Here is a 21112-nt window from a genome sequence, read left to right on the forward strand (position 1 = left end):
GAAACTCTGGAACAGGTGAGCGGACCTTCAGCTCCCCCAGGAGCGCAGCAGCAGGCAGTTCCGGGCAGGAAGGTACAGGAGGCCGCAGGCCCTGCGGCCTAGCCCGCTTCAGGCCTCAGCACCCTCCACCGAATCCCACGATGGATCCTCCGCAGGGTTCCCTAAGGTGGTGGGGTACTCCCAGGGAAGGATAGGAACGATATCAGTACAGGATGGCAGGGATATTTAGAGGATGACCAGGCAGGATGGTAGGAGCTCAACTCTCACACGTCCGATCAGGCCGCCATGCAGACCACGCCCCCCAATGTACATACTTTTATAATGTACAGTAGAAAACACTTGACCTTTTCATTACTCTACTCTAAAGAAACACTTAGGTTGTCTGATGCCACAATTTTGTTATGTACTGGCGAGCTGGGAGAAAAAATTAAAAATACATTTAATTCACCTGCCCTGATCCCCCACTGCGTTTGTCCTAACGGTCCCCAGTTCTGGCTGAACAAGGCTTCCTGCTTCCATTTCAATGTACCTTGATTCTTTGTTTAGTCAGTCAGTCAGTAGAAGGTTCCAATCAGCCAGGACCGTGGACCGTTGGGACGGACATGGTGGGGGATTAGGTGGAAGATGAGGGTCATTCATTTTACATTTTTATTTTTCCAGCCAAAGCTTGAACACCACAGTTGTGTGGTGATGGAGAGGCCCTTAACCCCTTAATGACCAAGCCCATTTTCACCTCAAGGACTAGGCCAATTTTATTTTTGCGTTTTTGTTTTTTCCTCCTCGCCTTCTAAAATCCATAACTTTTTTATATTTCCATGTACAGACCCATATAATGGCTTGTTTTTTGTGTGACCAATTGTACTTTGTTATGAAACCTCTTATTTTACCATAAAATGTACGGCGAACCCCCCCAAAAAATTTTTTAGGGAGGAAATTTAAATGAAAACCAAAATTTGGCACATTTTGGAGGGTTTTGTTTTCCCACTGTACACTTTACGGTAAAAATGACATGTGTTCTTTATTCTGTGGGTCAATACAATTAAAATAATACCCATGGCTAGATACTTTTATATTTTTGTACCGCTTAAAACAAATCTCAAACTTTTTGTACAAAATCAGTAATCTAAAATTGCCCTATTTTGACCACCTATAACTTTTTCATTTTTCCGTATATAGGGCGGTATGAGGGCTCATTTTTTGCGCCGTCATCTGTACTTTTTTTAGATACCACATTTGCATATATAAAACTTTTAGATAATTTTTTATTAATTTTTTTTGAATAAAATGTGACCAAAAAAGCAGCATTTGGGGACTTTTTAAATTTTTTACGTTTACCCCATTCATCGTACGGGTTCATTAACATTATATTTTGATAGTTCAGACATTTACGCACGCGGCGATACCAAATATGTTTATTAAAGAAAATATTTTACGCTTTTTGGGGGTAAAATGGGAAAAACTGACAATTTTTATTTTTATTGGGGGAGGGGATTTTTCACTTTTTTTTATTTTACTTTTTTTTTTTACTTTTTTTTTTGCATTTTTCAACTTTTTTTTACACTTTTTATGTTCCCATAGGGGACTATCTATAGCAATTATTTGATTGCTAATATTGTGCAGTGCTATATATAGGACACAGCACTGCTCAATATTATCGGTCATCTTCTGCTCTGGTCTGCTCGATCGCAGACCAGAGCAGAAGACCCCGGGAGACGGCCGGAGCTAGGTATGGGGACCTCCGGCTGTCATGCTGGATGATCGGATCATCGCGGCAGCGCTGCGGGCGATCCGATCATCTAATCAAAGTGCCGCAATGCCGCAGAAGCCGTGATCTGTATTGATCACGGCATCGGAGGGGTTAATGGCGGACATCCGCGCGATCGCGGATGTCGGCCATTACGGGCAGGTCCCCGGCAGCTGCTAGCAGCCGGAACCTGCTGTGTATGACGCGAGCACCCTTCCGATGCTCGCGGTCATACACAGGACGTAAGTGTATGTCCTGGTGCTGGAAGTCCCGCCAAACCAGGATGTACATTTACGTCCGTGGTCGTTAAGGGGTTAATATAAGGTGTTAATTTGTTTTATATGTTTTCTATATGTTTTTTTTTTTTTGTTTGTTTTTTAGCGAAGCTTCCAAATTAAAAATGATGGTGATGCCTCGTTTGTTCAACAAATCACTAAGAATTGCACTAAAGCACTGTTGAAGTTTCGTGAAGAGCAAACTAAAACTCAGGTATTTACCTTCTTTTTGTACAGTGATAAGTTAAAGGAGTACTCCGGCACGCACTTCTTTCCTTTTATCCCGTCCGGGCTGCAAAATAAAAGAAAACACACTTTCTCTTACCTGCCAACGAGCCCCCGGAGCTCCGGTACAGGTGTTCGGTCCCCGGGCTGTATTCTTCTTACTTCCTGTTAGCCCGGCACGTCACACGGAGCTTAAGCCTATCACCGGCCGCAGCGATGTCTCGCCTCGGCCGGTGATAGGCTGAAGCTCCGTGTGACGTGCCGGGCTAACAGGAAGTAAGAAGAATACAGCCCGGGGACCGAACACCTGTACCGGAGCTCCGGGGGCTCGTTGGTAAGAGAAAGTGTGTTTTCTTTTATTTTGCAGCCCGGAAGGGATAAAAGGAAAAAAGTGCGCGCCGGAGTACTCCTTTAAAGAGGCTTCATTCAGTTTAGTGGGTTTTTATTAATGTAATAATGAAATTTGAAATTACATGAAATACAATAGACAGTCCAGGCCTCATGAACTCATGTTTGGCTGGACGATGTACATGGGTGAATCTAATTATTATTATTATTATTTTTTTTTTTTTTTTAAAGATAACTACAATAGCAAAGGTGCATTGTAAGTAATAAATTATATGTTTGCAATATTGAAGGAAAACTGTCACCCACACTAAACCCAATACACTGGGTTATAGAGCGGGTGACCAGGAGTCCAAAGAGGAGTCACTTACTAAGTTTAGTCCAGTTGTTCATGTCATATGGCCTTCAGAAGTTCTGTTGCTGAATTTAGTTTATTTGCGTGCATTTCTTGCATAATAATCTTGTGCGACTACACATCCCAGTGATGTGGAGTCGCTGGTCACATGAGCGCTCCACTCTGTAGTTGGAGCGCATGTTCCCATGTCATTACGACAGCTGAGCTGTATAGTTTGTAGGCGCATGCGCTCCAACTACAGAGCGGAGCGCTCACGTGACTGGTGACTCCAGTTCACTGGGACTAGGAGTCGAAGAAGATGATTATGCAAATTGAAGGGCCATTAGTAGAAGGAGACAGACAGAGGCAAGGGTGGCCAGCCGGAGGGGCCCTGCCTCCTTCACTCAGTTAACTGAATTCAGCAACTGAACTTCCAAAGGCCATATCACATGAACAACTAGACCCTCTGGACTCCTGGTCACTCATACTATAGCCTAGTGTATTTGGTTTAGTGTGGGTGATCAGGGTGACTGTTTTCCTTTAAACAAGGTGCAAACCCAATTATAAAGTACCAACAATAAAACCACCGTAAACAGAAAATGTGCGTTTGTCAAGATGTCTTCTGAAAGCTGTTTTCAAGGTTATCAATACTTTTATGAGGAGAATGTCAAGGGGTTCTAACTAATGTCAAGTTTTTTTTTTATGACTGTAACCCTTTAAGTCACATCCTGTGCAACCCCCTTAAATATGTGAACTTCAGTATCAACACAAAAAGGAAAATAAAATGCAGCACCAGCATCACTGTCAACAGTGACATTGTGTACACTTTTCAGTTGTGGACAAATGGACTTAACCACTGTATAGGAGGCACCAGTATTACCACCATACATTATCTGTATAGTGGTATAAAATTGTTATCACTCTGCAGACAATAAAAGAGGATATAGCGGTGATCTGATGCAGTCAAAGGCAGAATACAGAACATAAATATTCTCTCATATATGTCATGTCTCCTTACATGTCTTCTGTAGGACAAACTTATATCCCCATTTTAAGTAAGAATTCTGAAATAGCGTTTCATAGAACTCATTGTGTACAGTCTCAGGCCTGTTATTCCTCTTGTAAATTAATGAATAATTAAATAAATAACTACCATTCCTCTTCTCCTTGCCTTTACACATTAAAGGGGTTATCCTGTGAATTTTTCACATAGAACAAAAAAAAGTTTCTACGCATCACCTCGCCCCCTCATAGTCCCCGTATCAGTGCTCCTGTCTCCCCTAACACTTTGTTTTCCGGGGATGCAAATGTTACATCACATTTCCGCTCATTGATTGAGATGGAACACTGATGGAAGATCGCACAATTTAGTGTGTACGGCCACTGTTGCTCCATAGTTAAAATAAATAAGTTTTGCTATAAAAGTCAGTATAGGCCAGGCCTTTTCATACACATTCAAGAGGAATAAACATTGCATCCAAGAAGAATAACTTTACAACAGCTTTAAGATGCTCTATTATAGGAGATAGGTGTATTAAAAATAATCTCATACATAGTAATAAAAAGATTTACTATGTCAGAAGAGATGACAAGTTATCTATAAATCCAGTAACTCACAGGTGACATCTTCTTTGATGTAGACATTCTCTTTTCTTTTCTTCTTTATCTGTCCCAGACTGATATGACTTATTCCCTTACCCCTCACTTCTGCAGCCATCAGCCAAACTTTAGGCTGTGTTCAGATGGTGCATTTTTTCTGTGTTTTTGATGCTACCAAAAGTCTGTGAGTTTGTGATATCATTACCATATTTTACCTTCTCTTCTGGTTTAATGGCCATTCACTTATACACTAGGTGGCATTATTGCATAGTTAATTCGACTTATTACCAGTAAGGGTTGATTGTTTTTAACCCCTTAAGGACGCAGGACGTAAATGTACGTCCTGGTGAGGTGGTACTTAACGCACCAGGACGTACATTTACTTCCTAAGCATAACCGCGGGCATCGGAGCGATGCCCATGTCATGCGCAGCTGATCCCGGCTACTGATCGCAGCCAGGGACCCGCCGGCAATGGCCGACGCCCGCGATCTCGCGGGCGTCCGCCATTAACCCCTCAGGTGCCGGGATCAATACAGATCCCGGCATCTGCGGCAGTTCGCGATTTAAATGAACGATCTGATCGCCTGCAGCGCTGCTGCGGGGATCCGATCATTCATAACGCCGCACGGAGGTCCCCTCACCTTCCTCCGTGCGGCTCCCGGCATCTCCTGCTCTGGTCTGTGATCGAGCAGACCAGAGCAGGAGATGACCGATAATACTGATCTGTTCTATGTCCTATACATAGAACAGATCAGTATTAGCAATCATGGTATTGCTATGAATAGTCCTCTATGGGGACTATTCAAGTGTAAAAAAAAATGTAAAAGTAAAAGTAAAAAAAAAGTGAAAAATCCCCTCCCCCAATAAAAAAGTAAAACGTCCGTTTTTTCCTATTTTACCCCCAAAAAGCGTAAAAAACATTTTTATAGACATATTTGGTATCGCCGCGTGCGTAAGTGTCCGAATTATTAAAATAAAATGTTAATGATCCCGTACGGTGAACGGCGTGAACGAAAAAAAAATTAAAAAAGTCCCAAATTCCTACTTTTTTAATACATTTTATTTCAAAAAATTTATAAAAAATTTATTAAAAGTTTTTTATATGCAAATGTGGTATCAAAAAAAAGTACAGATCATGACGCAAAAAATGAGCCCCCATACCGCCGCTTATACGGAAAAATAAAAAAGTTAGAGGTCATCAAAATAAAGGGATTATAAACATACTAATTTGGTTAAAAAGTTTGTGATTTTTTTTAAGCGCAACAATAATATAAAAGTATATAATAATGGGTATCATTTTAATCGTATTGACCCTCAGAATAAAGAACACACGTCATTTTTACCATAAATTGTACGGCGTGAAAACAAAACCTTCCAAAATTAGCAAAATTGCGTTTTTCGTTTTAATTTCCCCACAAAAATAGTGTTTTTTGGTTGCGCCATACATTTTATGATATAATGAGTTATGTCATTACAAAGGACAACTGGTCGCGCAAAAAACAAGCCCTCATACTAGTCTGTGGATGAAAATATAAAAGAGTTATGATTTTTAGAAGGCGAGGAGGAAAAAATGAAAACGTAAAAATTAAATTGTCTGAGTCCTTAAGGCCAAAATGGGCTGAGTCCTTAAGGGGTTAAGCTAATTTCAACTTGTCATTCCATACATGAAATGTGGGCCCTTTAAATTAAAAGATAGATATTACCATGACACCTCAGAGCAATTAAGCCCTGGTGGGACCCAGACATACTGGCAACTAGTTGAGACATCCCTAAACATTCAATATATGTCTGGAGATTAGAGCTCACACTCCTTAACTTCCAACATCTGCACTTAGTTATCTCCCCACACAGATAGACACAGTACCATTGTTTAGAAGACTACCTATTACTTAAATAAGCTGGAATAACATATTCATGCACAGCCTATGATGGCAGGTCACAGTTCACCTTTGGAATCCCAACAAATGCTAATTACCCTGTGTAAAACTCTTACGGAGAGACTGATATGTTACAATGTCTAGTATATAGCATAAATTCAACTTTTAACACTCTCGCCCTTTGCTTTCCCTTCCGAATCTTTACAAAGCTCTTCACGCCTATCCTGTGGTCTCTGGCTATAAAGTCAATCTTTCCAAAACTGAATCACTTCCTCTGAATCTTCCCTTGTCCCTGTCTACCCTCCTCCACTCTAACTATTCCTTTAAATGGTCCTTTTCTGCTATCAAGTATTTGGGAGTCCACATTACTTCTCGGTATTCCTCTCTCTATTCCATTCCATCTCCCCCTTTTTCAGGAATTACGGGCTCTTTTAGAGAAATGTAGGTTGCAATATATCTCCTTTTATGGCCGAATTGAGGCGGTTAAAATGACAATCCTCCCGAAACTGCTCTATTTTTTCGAGACGTTGCCTACACGGGTACCACCCTTCGCTCTTTTCAGTCGGCTATTTTTCGTTTTATCTGGGATAGGAAACGGCAGTGTCTCCCGATGTCTGTCATGATGGCTAGCAGGGCTATGGGGGCCTAGCGTTTCCCGATGTGAAAAAATATTACTGGGCTGCTCACCTGCGCCATCTTGCGGCTTGATCTACGTACCACGCCTACAGTCGCTGAATAGAGCTGGAGAAGTTATGTTTAGCCCCTATTCACCCTAATGCTCTCCTATGGTGCCCTCCAGCATCAGATATCTCTCTCCCCCCCCCCCCCTCTCCTAGGTCCCATGTGGTTCTCTAGATACATTTGGGGGCATTGCTCCAGAAAGTTCAAACTGTTTTCTCCTTTCTCCCTTTGATCGGTTGTACCTCAGGCAAGGGGCTTTCTCTCTGATATTTACTCATTTCTCAGACAACACCGCATCCCCCCCCCCCCCCTGTGGAGACCCCCCATCGCACCACTATATGGCCCGTTGGAAGGAGGTTTTAAACACTGTTATTACCCTGCCTCAGTGGCAGGTTATTTGGGAGAGGGCTTCTGAGGCTTCTATTTGCACTACCTATAAGGAAACTCAGTATAAACTGATTATGGGCTGGTATCACACTCCAGAACTCCTGAATAGACTTAACCCTACTATCCCCCCTCAGTGCTTGCGCTGTGGGGTGGGGTTGGGCACAGTATTTTATTTTTTCTGGTCCTGTCCTCTCCTAGTAGATTACTTGAAAATGGTAAAGCGCCTGGTATTTGACGCCCTGAGTGTTTCGGTCCCCCTGGACCCCCTGATCTATCTTCTCCACCTTTCTCATCCCACTCTATCTAAGAAACCCTTTAGGCTCTTTATGCACATTGTTTTGGCTGCTAAGACCTTAATCACTAAGTGTTAGAAGAGAAGTCTCCCTCCCTCCGTGACTGATCTGTTAACCCATATTCGTGAAATCCGATCCCTGTATTTCCTTACGGCCTCCATAAATAATTCTATACCCTCTTTCCTCTCTGGGATGGGATTGCTTCTCTGATCGGCAACCACCTTGAACCCCTCCCCTTACCCTCTCTCCTTCCTCTATTCTCTTTTCTTTCCTCTCTACCCTTCCCTACTGGTCTTTTGATTCGTTGTTTGTCTGTCTTTGTGGTCCCCTTTTAGTTCCCCTCCTTCCTCCCCCTCCCTTCCCCCTTTCCTTTGTTTGTGGCCCAAAGGGCTTAGCTGACTATTTATGCTAATAAGCTGACTCTTGAGTTAATAAGTCTTTTTCGCAGTCAGCATTATGGTACCCTTTTGATGCTTGTATCTCAGTAAGGCTGGGTTCACACTATGATTTGTAACTACGGTTCCCGTATACGGCAGGGAGGAGGGGGGGGCGGGGCTTAATCGCAGCGCCCGCACTCAGCCGTATACGGGAACCGTATTTAATGCATGTCTATGAGTCGACCGGAGTGAACCGCAGCCTCTGGTCGGCTGCTTCTTCGGCCAGATGAGGTTTCCCGACAGCAGGCAAAAACGTGACTGACCGCGTTTTTGCCTACGGTCGAGAAACCGCATACGGCCGAAAAAGCAGCCGACCGGAGGCTGCGGTTCACTCCGGTCGGCTCATAGACATGCATTAAATATGGTTCCCATATACGGCTGAGTGCGGGCGCAGCGATTAAGCCCCGCCCCCCTCCTCCCAGCCGTATACGGGAACCGTAATTACAAATCGTAGTGTGAACCCAGCCTAATAGGTGCTCTTGTATAGATCTATCAGCCTTTATTGGCCCTTTATTTGTTCTTCTTAATTTTAGATTTCCTGACTGCTACGGGGTCGAGGCCCTTTGTGAAGTTAATTGCTTGTTTTTTTTTCTTTTATTGTTTTGAATTTGTATCTTTGAAAAATCTCTTAATAAAAATCACAGTTAAGAAAATAAAAAATTAAAGTATCATTGAAGGTAGAGATGAGCGAACTTACAGTAAATTCGATTCGTCACGAACATCTCGGCTCGGCAGTTGATGACTTTTCCTGCATAAATTAGTTCAGCTTTCCGGTGCTCCGGTGGGCTGGAAAAGGTGGATACAGTCCTAGGAGACTCTTTTCTAGGAATGTATCCACCTTTTCCAGCCCACCGGAGCACCTGAAGGCTGAACTAATTTACGCAGGAAAAGGCATCAACTGCCGAGCCGAGAAGTTTGTGACGAATCGAATTTACTGTAAGTTCGCTCATCTCTAATTGAAGGGTATGACTTTTTTCCTATTTAATGTAATTTATTATGAGCATTTTAAAGAACTATGTTAAATTACCTTTTTAATTTCATTTCCTTATAGGTTTTTTCCACTGTAGCAAGCAATACTGATTCAAAAAATGACAATTCTTCAGGTATTAAAGTTTTTTTTGTTTTTGTTTTTTTACCAGCCTACTTTTGGCTTGAGAGTTTCATAGTACCAGTATGACAGTCTTTCTTTTTTGTCTTGCTTTTAACTTCAGACAAGGCAATTCCACCCATGTTTCAGAACACAAGCGACGCAACTGATGCTTTCTTTAATAGCATCAAAAACATGAATGCATCCGAAGTCATTGTTATATTGAAAAAAATTGCTGCTACAAACCCTGCTTTTCGAGGTACCAAAGCTTTTTTACCTTTATTTATTTGCAGTACTATTAGGATAAAGTCCTAGAATAAGTGAAATAAGTGTTAAAGGAAATCTGTCACCAGTGTCACCTGCACTAACCTGTCCGTACCGACATATAGTGCAGGTGACACAGATGACAAAGGTACTTACCGTGTCCCGTTCCGTGCAGAGAATCCCTGGTAATCTCCTCCTTAAACTTCAGCTCCGGGCCCAGCTTGGGGCACGAGTAGAGCTTAATGACGTCACCGCTGCTGTGGGACCCAGCAGAGAACAGCATCAGTGACTTCGCTAAGCTCCGCCCGTGCCCCAAGCCGGGCCCGAAGCTGAAGCTAACAGACAAGATTACGGAGATCCTCTGCACGGAATGGGACAAGGTAAGTACAGTAGTCATCAGTGTCACCTGCACTATATGTCGGTATCGACTAGGGATTGACCGATATCGTTTTTTTACGGCCGATACCGATACTCTGTGGAGGTTAGGGCCGATAGCCGTTAACTTATACCGATATTCCGGTATAAGTTAACGGCTATTTATCCCCAGGGCGACACCGCTGCAGATCGTGAACTGCAGCGGCTTTTGCGTTGCCAGAGCCCGCCGCTGCCACACGCTTCTCTCCCCCTGCCTGCCCTGGGGTCCTGAGTCCTATCACTGCGACCACCCCACCACCACCGCGCCGCACCCCCCACCGCACCGCCCCGGCCAGAGACCGCCGCTGCCCCATTGCCTCCCCCATCCCCGGTTTTATAATTACCTGTTCCCGGGGTCCGGGTCCGCGCTACTTCTTGCTCCAGCTCCGTCCTCCTGAGCTGTCACTGTGCGCACTGATGGTGACGTTGTGTTGAGGACATCACTCGTCATTGCGCTGCGCAGCGCACAGCGTAACACAGGACGCCGCAGGAGCCAGAAATAGCGCGGACCTCAGGAACAGGTAATTATAAAACCGGGAATGGGGGAGGCAATGGGGCAGCGGCGGCGGTCTCTGGCCAGGGAAGTGCGGTGGGGGGTGCGGTGCGGGGGGGGGATTATCGGCAACGTAATTGCCGATAACTTCCAAAATCGTGAATATTGGCCGATAAGATTGGCCAAACCGATAATCGGTCGATCCCTAGTACTGACAGGTTAGTGCAGGTAACACTGGTGACCGATTTCCTTTGAACTGTGCATTTCAGTGTATGCAAAAGTATACTAATTATCTTGCCTGAAGGTATTTGTGAGTGCATTATGTAGCATCTTGATGGGGGAAACACAGTGAAAAATATGGGAATTTACAGTTTACTGGTCAGATGGAAAAAATAGTATAGCACGAATTACAGATTATTTTTTTTTTACTTTTTATTGGATGGCACCAAGGGACTAATAATGCACTCTCCTCTGTTTTGGCAGGTTAAAAAACTATTACTATCATGATGTAGAGTTGCTCTTATATAACTATATACAGTTATAATACTAAGCAGCCACCGACCCCCCCCCCCCCTCTCATCAATAGTGTAGGCGTGTGAGTAGCTGTTCATTAGTATTTTGCACTTGTGTGATCGTCCCCATATATCATTGTGGCTGGTCTACATTATGGTGGGAATAGGTTTTTAACCTAACCTTGCACCATTAACCAGATATAAATGTGGTCTAAGGCCTCTCTTCTGAGATTTTAAGTAATTTTGATCCCATTTTTGGTGATACATTTTTTTTTTTTTTTAAAAGCAATCAGTATCATAAGGAATGCAGATTTTATAAGCAGAACTATATGAGGGGAAAAAGAATCTTGAAAGCACACAACTCATAAATGCCATTAAAGGAAAACTGTCTCATGTTTTCTCCCGCACTATCCACAGGTACTTATGGATAGTACAGGAGACACTGATTCCAACGAGCCCTACCTTGCCCGGATCTGTCCGGCCGTTCACCCGTAATTGTAGTTTTATTACATGTGGACATCTTGCTGTACCTGGCACGGACTGGGTTTCTGCAACTCAAATGGCACTGACGTCAGCGCCGCTTATGAATATTCATAAGCGGCGCTGACATCAGTGCCAGTTAAGCTGCAGAATCCCCGCCCGTGCCAGTTACAGCAAGATATACACAGATTAAAACTACAATTGCGGGCTAACGACCGGGCGGATCCGGGCAAGGTAGGGCTCATTGGAATCGGTGTCTCCCGCACTATCCATCAGTATCTGTGGATAGTGCGGGAGAAAATATGTGACAGTTTTCCTTTAACTAAAATAAGTACACACAAGGCCTGTTTTACACAATATAGGCAAAAAAAATTACAAAGTGCTTCTTTAAAGGAAATGTCAAGCAAAAAAAATGTTATTGTCTATCCACAGGATAGTTGACAAGTATCTAATTGCCGAAGGGGATTTTTAAAATGGGGCCCCGGCTCTCAGAGAGAGCGCATTCGGTAGAATAGGAGTGATGGAGATGCCCCAATGCTTAAGAGGATAAGCTTTTTGTGCAGGGGACCTGCAACCACACTAAAAAATGAGATTTTACAACTATAAATACAGGATATCACCGTAATTGAATTTTTAGTATATTTTGAATTGTTCATATTCACGTGAATGTGCACACACACACATAGCATTTAGTCAGCTTTATACTGTTAGCTGTTACTATTTCATTAAATTGTTTAACTTTTTTCTTCTTCTAGATATAAATATACCAAGCCTTATAAAACACTTGCAAGAAACTGGGAGATTGAAGAGTTCATGACAGTATAAGATGAAAAAGTTTTAATTATTATGTTTCTCATTTTTCATTATTTTTTATTGTATGGTGACTTTTTTTTCTCATTACCTTGCAAAACTGAAATCTTCATTGTTTGTTTTTTTTTTTTTTCTTTTAACTGTAAAATTGAAGCTCACAAGTGTTTAGTTAGAGGAGGTGCTTCTTAGTATCTTCTTGCCATACTGCCTCAATCTGGTCTTAAATAAACCTATGCCTTCACAGTTCATGGGGGCCCAAAATTGTTTTGAGAAGGTGATCTGCAACAGCCCTTCCTAAAGGTGGCCGTACATCTAATACTGAAGTCAGTCGAACCCACCAAAGGCGGCGGTGGTTCCAGCCAACTGTCTAAGGCTGCATTCACATCACAGTTTTTGCTGTGTATTACTGAATGGTTTGATCCATTTAATTGTACACAATTATTATTTTTTACATATGTACAGTAACTAAGGGATAGTCAAGAAAAATGGAGAAACAAAAAACTAATGGAGAAACAAAAAACTAACTTTTTTCTTGGGCAAGAAAGTGAGAAAACAAACTACCATTACGTATTTGTCTGATATGTAAATTTTAGACACATCTAATTTTAATTATTAGCATACGATTTTAGGCCATGCGCTTAACAATACATTTGGCGAATGCAAAAATTGTGATGTCCATGCGTCCTAAGCTGTATGGTGGCCCCTAACGCTCCACCAACAGATGATGTCAGTTGAGAGAAGGGTCGGGTGGAAAATCCAACACGCTTGACCGGCTGTCCACAGACATCATCTGTCTATTGTTCTGAGAGGTGCCTGGCTGCGGCTTATCCTTCTTATAGACAACATGTGAATGTTTCGCCATTTAATCGTTTTTCTGTCATAAATGAGGCCCTCAAAGCATAAGCCAGTATATTACAGTTGGAGACTAGGGTGGAGTAGATGGCAGCAATACATGTTGGGAACTGAGTCCTCTACCCTCATAGGTTGCTGCTAAAGCCCTGCCCTTACTGGCTGCTCTGAAAAGAAACCCATAAGGAGCAAGATGCGGCAAAAAGAAAAAAAACTTTACATATTAAGGATGTCAAACTACCTTAATTCAAGTTTATTGTCTGAACTTCAGGACCCCTTTAATACTCCCACACCTCTCAATACTCTAACCAACTGGCTACCTGTCCCTAAGCCAACACTCTACACACTGACTAAAGGCATGAAAAATGGGAATGTGTGTATGCAGCACAACCTGTCACCGCGCGTGCACCTTAGTCACAGGCATGTATTCTGTTTACAGTGCTCGGCACTGTGAGGCAGTACTCCCAATACATGTATGTCAATCATGGCAGATCATGGATAGAGGGGTAGCCAGAGGCGGGTGATGCTGCAACACTTCCCTTTGCAACTTTCCAGAATTATCCAGTGCCATTTTTCTATTTCTTCTTTTTTCCTCATGTCTGCTAAATCTAAAAATGGTTATGACTTATGTAATATCCATTTACTAACCTGTGGATAGGGAATAAGTTTATTTTTACCGGATATCTCATTGAAATTTTTTATTGCCTCAAAGTTATAAACATGGAGGTAAAAAAAAACAAAAAAACTATTACGTAAAAAAAATCTATTTTTTAGCTTGCTTGTTTTATATATTTTCCTTTACCTTCATGTATTTAACTGAAAGCAATAAATATTGTAGTTTTAACTTGATGTTACAGAGACATGTCAAAAAGAGGGAGTCTTGACTTCTGACAGTTTTTCAGGCAGGTACACTTTAAAGATTAATAAATAATAATTATTTTGGAGAGGTGATAGCTGCCAAGACCAACAAAGCTTGGATTGTATATCAAAATAGGTTTACAATAGATACAGAACTTACTAATATAGTGTTGTCACAAATGTTACTGGTTCCGGCATCTTTTTGCGTGCTTCACCCATGTCCTTTCATCTTCACCTCTCTGCTTAGACAAAACCTAATCATCTGCTGTCCCAGAAACATGGCTGGATCTGGTCTCTGAGCTCCAGCCCACTTTCTGAGTGATGTCCTCACCTCTGACAGCCTCAACAGTCTACATCATCATCTTCCTTTCACATATACATCTTTACATTTATCTTCAGTTAAACATTTAAGGTGAATGAGGGGTGTTTACAGCATGCTGTCTTGTGCTGAACAGTGATGGCAAGAGGGGAGTAATAAAGAGCTGAGAGAAAGCAAGACATTCTGAGATTTGTAGTACTGAGCAACTGCTCAACCAGGAAGTAGTGAGAGGATAAAGTAGGGGAGAGGATTGCATATCAACAAAAAAAATTGATTGACAGAAAGATAAGCAATGCTATAGTCTTCTTTAGCATTAATTTTACCTGATATCAGAGCACCCCTTTAATGAACCTCTGTCTCCTCTGCTCTAAACTATTGCACTGTCGCCCCTTTCCTGGACCCCTGAAGTGACAGGCATTGCTATGCTCAATGCTATGTGCAATTTTAAAGTACAGTGAAGGAACAATTTATCTGATCTCCTGTTGATTTTGTACGTTTGCCTACGAGCAAACAAAAATGATCAGTCTATAATTTTATAGCGAATCTCTTTTCATAAAAAAAATATAATAATCAGGACAAAATTAAATTCTCAAGTAATAACAGCAAGTAATAATAAAATGAATCTGCATATAATTGTAATGGTAAATTTTTTCAAACAGCGAGAAACAGTGCCAAAGAGAAAAAAAAAACAGAAACACATTTTATATAAAGTATGAATTGATTCGCATTTTAATCAGAGAAATAAGTTTTAAATTTGATCCCCAATAAATCGGGAAAGTCTTTAACTCCCGGGTATCTTTTTTGGTAACAAGCTGAGAATAGAAGCCCTCTCTTAAAGGGAGTGCTCCTAATCTCAACTTGTTACCTGTATAAAAAACACCTGTCTACAGAAACAAACAATCAGATTCTAAACATTTCACCATGGCCAAGACTAAAGAGCTGTCCAGGGATGTAAGGGACAAGAGAGACCTACCTAAGGCTAGAATGCGCTACACGACCATTGCCAAGCAGCATGGTAAGAAGTTTACAACGCTTGATTTGATTATTTGTAAATGCAAGAAACCCCAAATAACTGTTAATCTTCCTTGGTCAGGGGCTCTATGCAAGATCTCACCTCGTGGGGTTTCAATGATTATGAGAACTAGGGATGTCCCGATGCCATTTTTTTAAGACCGAGTACGAGTACCGATACTTTAATTCTAGTACTCGCCGATACCAAGTACGAGTACTTATATTTTAAATAGAATCTGACACCAGGGTGACCCGGTTTCTGGCGCTGTTTACCGTATGATATGTGGGTTCCTTGTTGTGTACAATGGAGGCGGCTGCTGTAGTATGAGCCAAGGTGAGCACATGGTGAGCAGCGGTAGAAACCGGGTCACCTGCACTATCTACCTATAAATTGAAGTAAGTGCAGGTGTCTCTGCTGTAAGATTGCCCTTAATAGTAGGTAGTATCCCCTTGCAGACATTAGCAGCAGCTCCCCTGTAGACCACAGCCCCCCTTTAGACAGTGGGCCCCCCTTTAGACAGCAGCAGGGCCCCCCCCCTTTAGACAGCAGCAGGGCCCCCCCCCCCTTTAGACAGCAGCAGGGCCCCCCCCTTTAGACAGCAGCAGGCCCCCCCTTTAGACAGCAGCAGGGCCCCCCCTTTAGACAGCAGCAGGGCCCCCCCTTTAGACAGCAGCAGGGGCCCCCCTCTAGACTGCAGCAGGGGCCCCCCTTTAGACTGCAGCAGGGGCCCCCCTTTAGACTGCAGCAGGGGCCCCCCTTTAGACTGCAGCAGGGGCCCCTTTAGACTGCAGCAGGGGCCCCCCTTTAGACAGCAGCAGCCCCCCCTTTAGACAGCAGCAGCAGGGGCCCCCCCTTTAGACAGCAGCAGGGGCCCCCCTTTAGAAAGCAGCAGCCCCCCCCCCCCCCCCCCCCCCCGTTTAAACAGTAGCAGGGCCCCCCGGTAGACATTAGTAGAAGCCCCCCTGCTTGGAGGCAGCTCACCTCCTCCGTCGGGTGCTGCCGCTCCACTGTCCCGTTCTTCCGTCCTCCGGTCTGCATCATGTCATCCTATGGAGGAGCATGTGACATACACGTCACTCCGCTTCCTCCGTAGCATTACGCCGGGCGCAGGGGAGGAGGCGGAGGGACGTATATGTCACATGCTCCTCCATAGGACAACATGATGCGGCCCTTAAGATGGAAGAACGGGACAGTGCCCGATACCATGCAAAAAGCTAGTATCGGCCCCGATACCAGTATCGGTATCGGGACCTCCCTAATGAGAACAGTAAGGAAACAGCCCAGAACGAAACAGGAGAATCTTATCAATGATTTCAAGGCATTTAGGACCACATTCACCCAAAAATAATGGTATCACACTACACAGGGAAGGATGAAAGCCCTGCTCAAGAAAGCACATTACAACCAATCCGCATCAGTCCCTCCCTTCCAGACCCTCCTACCTCTTGTACGGACGCCATTTTAGCCTCATTCAGCATGCTGCAGGCTTAGGAAGTGGCGGGTTAGAGAAGCTGCTCCTGCTGTATAGAGAAAGCGATAGCTAGGTTGCTGCTAGGTGGTGTATTCAGGGTCCAGTTTACTCCTAAAGCACTAGTGTAACATCTGCTTTAAGGACAGCACCCAAAAAAGCCCTTTTTAGGGCTGAAAGATATCAGTCCTGGTTGGGAGGGAACCGCTGGTTAAAAGGGGTACTCCAGAATCAAACTTAAGTTCCTTCAAGCAACTATCTACTACAGTATTCAAAGGGCTGAAAGATATCAGTCCGTGTGTTTTGCAACAGCTGTAGGCACCCTGGTTGGGGACCACTGCTTAAAAGGGGAACTCCGCTGGCAAGCTTTTTTTCTTTAAAGCAACTAACTACTACAGTATTCAAAGGGCTGAAAAATATCAGTCCGTTAGTCTTGCAAGAGCTGGAGGTACCCTGGTTGGGGACCACTGCATAAAAGGGGAACTCCGCTGGCACGTTTTTTTTGCTCATTGTCACACTAGTGCAAATCACATTAGGTGTGACAGTTGTGCAAATTAAAAAAAATTACCTTTTTTGGCTGTTAAATAAAATCAGCCATCACTGTTAGTTCACGTCACAGTTGCCATTTTTCCTGCCTGCAGGGAAAATTGTGTTACCCTAGTGCAAATCACATTAGGTGTGACACTTGTGCAAATTTAACCAAAAAAATTACAGGCAGAGGAAGGCCACCCCGCAGGGGCCGTCGTGGTTCTGGGATTCTCTTTGGCCCTAGAATGGCCAGTGTTCAGAGGCCACGTACCCTGAACCCCCAAAGTTCTGAGGACTTAGTTGACTGGCTATCACAAGACACCCAATCTACTACTAAAGTTTCCGCTCGGAACATTGACGCACCGTCCTTCTCCTCCTCTAGCTTAGCTTTGGGCACCTCTCATGCTACCACTTGCCCGCCTGCCACCAACACTAGCACCTTTACTTGAGCAGCTTTACTTGATCCGTCACACAGCAGCTTTACTTGATCCGTCAGAGGAGTTATTTACACATCAGTTTGAAGACATGAGTGATGCACAACCATTATTGGCAGAGGATGTAGTTAACACGGATATGTCTCAGTCAGGCAGCATTACACACATGGACGTACGGTGTGATGATGATGTTGTACCCGCTGCTGCTTCCTTTCTTGAGGTGTCAGATAGCGGCGAAGGTGTTGATGATGACGATGTGTCCGTGGATGCCACGTGGGTGCCCGCTAGAAGAGAAGAGGAGGGGGAAAGTTCAAATGGGGAGACAGAGAGGAGGAGGAGACGAGTTGGAAGCAAGGGGAGGTCGTCGCAAGGAGCTAGTGGCACAGTCAGACAGCATGTATCGGCACCCGGGGTCAGCCAGACGGGACGCCAATCAACTCATGCTGTTGCCACCACCAGAATGCCGTCATCGCAGAGCTCAGCAGTGTGGCATTTTTTTTGTGTGTCTGCCTCTGACAACAACGAGGCCATTTGCAACCTGTGCCAGAAGAAACTGAGTCGTGGGAAGTCCAACACCCACCTAGGCACAACTGCTTTGCGAAGGCACATGATGTCACATCACAAACGCCTATGGGATCAACACGTCAGTACAAGCAGCACACAAAGCTCAAAGCCGCCATCCTCCTCCTGGTTCAGCATCTTCAGCCAGGTCAAACACTGCTGCCCTCCTTGCCCCCTCTCAACCATCCGCCTCTCCGTCTCTCGCCTTGAGCAGTTCCTGCTCATCTGCCCACAGTCAGGTGTCTGTCAAGCAGATGTTTGAGCGCAAGAAGACAATGTCTCAAAGTCACCCCCTAGCCCGGCGTCTGACAGCTGGCTTGTCGGAACTGCTAGCCCGCCAGCTTTTACCATACAAGCTGGTGGAGTCTGTGGCCTTTAAAAAAATTTGTAGCCATTGGGACACCGCAGTGGACACCGCACAAAAGGCATTCCCCAACCTTTACTCCATTGTGCAAAAGGAAATTATGGCATGTTTGGCACACAGTGTAGGGGCAAGGGTCCATCTGACCACTGATACCTGGTCTGCAAAGCATGGTCAGGGCAGGTATATCCCCTACACTGCTCATTGGGTAAACCTGGTGACGGCTGCCAAGCATGGAATGCGTGGCTCTGCAGAGGAGTTGGTGACACCGCCACGACTTGCAGGCAGGCCTGCTGCCACCTCCTCTACTCCTCCTTCTACATCCTCTTCCATAACATCCTCGGCAGAGTCCTCTTCCACTGCTGCGTCCTGCTCCACATCACCGGCACCCCCCATCTCCCCAGGTGCTATTCCACATCCCGGATACGGCAGTGTCACGCCATCTTGGGGTTGACTTGCCTCAAAGCGGAGAGTCTTACCGCACCAGTGCTCCTGTCGGCCCTGAACGCACAGGTGGACCAGTGGCTGACTCCGCACCAACTGGAGATCGGCAAGGTGGTTTGTGACAACGGAACAAATTTGTTGGCGGCATTGAGCTTGGGCAAGTTGACACATGTGCCGTGCATGGCACATGTGTGTAATCTGATTGTACAACGCTTTGTGCTCAAGTACCCAGGCTTACAGGATGTCCTGAAGCAGTCCAGGAAGGTGTGTGGCCATTTCAGGCGTTCCTACACGGCCATGGCGCACTTGTCAGATATCCAGCGGCGAAACAACATGCCAGTGAGGCGCTTGATTTGCGACAGCCTGACACGTTGGAATTCAACACTCCTGATGTTCGACCACCTGCTCCAACAAGAAAAAGCCGTCAACGAATGTTTGTATGACCGGGGTGCTAGGACATCCTCTGTGGAGCTGGGGATTTTTTTGCCACGTTACTGGAGGCTCATGCACAATCCCTGTAGGCTCATGCGTCATTTTGAGGAGGTGACAAACCTGGTCAGTCGCACCGAAGGCACCATCAGCGACATCATACCGTTTGTTTAATTCCCGGAGCGTGCCCTGCGAAGAGTGCTGGATCAGGCAGTAGATGAGCGTGAAGAGGAAGAGTTGTGAACACCATCACCACCAGAAACAGCCTTATCAGCATCGCTTGCTGGACCTGCGGCAACGCTGGAAGAGGATTGTGAGGAAGAGGAGTCAGAGGAGGAATGTGGCTTTGAAGAGGAGGAGGAAGACCAACCACAGCAGGCATCCCAGGGTGCTCCTTGTCACCTATCTGGTTCCCGTGGTGTTGTACGTGGCTGGGGGGAAGATGATTATACCTTCCCTGACATCACTGAGGACGAGGAATGGGACATGAGTAGCTCGGCATCTGTCCTTGTGCAAATGGGGTCTTTCATGCTGTTGTGCCTGTTGAAGGACCCCCGTATAAAAAGGATGAAGGAGAACGACCTGTACTGGGTGTCCATGCTACTAGACCCCCGGTATAAACATAAAGTGCCTGACATGTTACCGCATTACAGCAAGACGGAAAGGATTCAGCAGGTCCAAAAAAAATTAAGAAGTATGCTGTACATAGCCTATAAGGGTCATGTCACAGCACAACAGGGATCTAACAGGGGAAGAGGTGAAAGTAATCCTCCTCCCACGAACTCGCCGGCAAGGACAGGAAGCTGTACAGACATGCTGTTGATGGAGGACATGCAGAGCTTTTTAAGTCCTACGCATCGCCACAGCCCTTCGGGGTCCACCCTCAGAGAACGACTTGACCGACAGGTAGCAGACTACCTGGCCTTAACCCCAGATATCGACACTCTGAGGAGCGATGAACCCCTTGACTACTGGGTGTGTCGGCTTGACCTGTGGCCTGAGCTATCCCAATTTGCGCTCGAACTTCTGGCCTGTCCCGCTTCAAGTGTCCTGTCAGAAAGGACCTTCACTGCAGCAGGAGGTATTGTCACTGAGAAGAGGAGTCGCCTTGGTCAAAACCTTTCTTAAGATGAATGAGGGATGGATCCCGAAGGGACTGACACTGGGCGATACATTTGACTGAACAAGGCCTGATCAGATGAGCTGCCTTGGCCTAAAAATGGTCCACACGCTGCTGTATTTGAACTCTGAATCCTGGATGACTTGCGTGACTTATCCGCCACCAACTAGGGTTCAAGCCGCAATGTTTTAGGGCACTTTCTGCCTGGCAAAACAAACAGAAATTTTTCAGGCCCTGCTACCGCAGTGGCTGCGACAATACCAAGTTTTCCAGCCAGGTGTACATGCCTAATTTTTTCTGGCCTCTGCTGCTGCACTTGTTATGGTGCTGCAATTTTTCTGGCTGCTGCTACAGCTGCGGCTGCGACAATACCAAATTTTCCTGCCAGGTGTACATGCCTAATTTTTCTGGCCTCTGCTGCTGCACTTGTTATGGTGCTGCAATTTTTATGGCCGCTGCTACAGAAGCGGC

At 44.8% G+C, this 21112-nt stretch overlaps 1 protein-coding gene across 7 annotated transcripts in view; it reads left to right on the top strand.

Moving 5' to 3' along the window:
- Positions 1 to 13300, top strand: part of LOC130273676 (uncharacterized) — a 92585-nt gene extending 79285 nt beyond the window's left edge. For all 7 annotated transcript variants that reach the window (XM_056520869.1, XM_056520866.1, XM_056520865.1 and 4 more), the window contains 4 exons: positions 2126 to 2233; positions 9250 to 9301; positions 9410 to 9544; positions 12204 to 13300. In XM_056520869.1, the coding sequence (XP_056376844.1) occupies positions 2126 to 2233; positions 9250 to 9301; positions 9410 to 9544; positions 12204 to 12265 (357 nt within the window). In that variant the 3' untranslated portion in view covers positions 12266 to 13300. The remainder of the gene's footprint in view (positions 1 to 2125; positions 2234 to 9249; positions 9302 to 9409; positions 9545 to 12203) is intronic.
- The last annotated feature ends 7812 nt before the right edge of the window (positions 13301 to 21112 follow it).

Source organism: Hyla sarda, chromosome 5, assembly GCF_029499605.1.
Source record: "Hyla sarda isolate aHylSar1 chromosome 5, aHylSar1.hap1, whole genome shotgun sequence".
NCBI classification, from domain to species: domain Eukaryota; kingdom Metazoa; phylum Chordata; class Amphibia; order Anura; family Hylidae; genus Hyla; species Hyla sarda.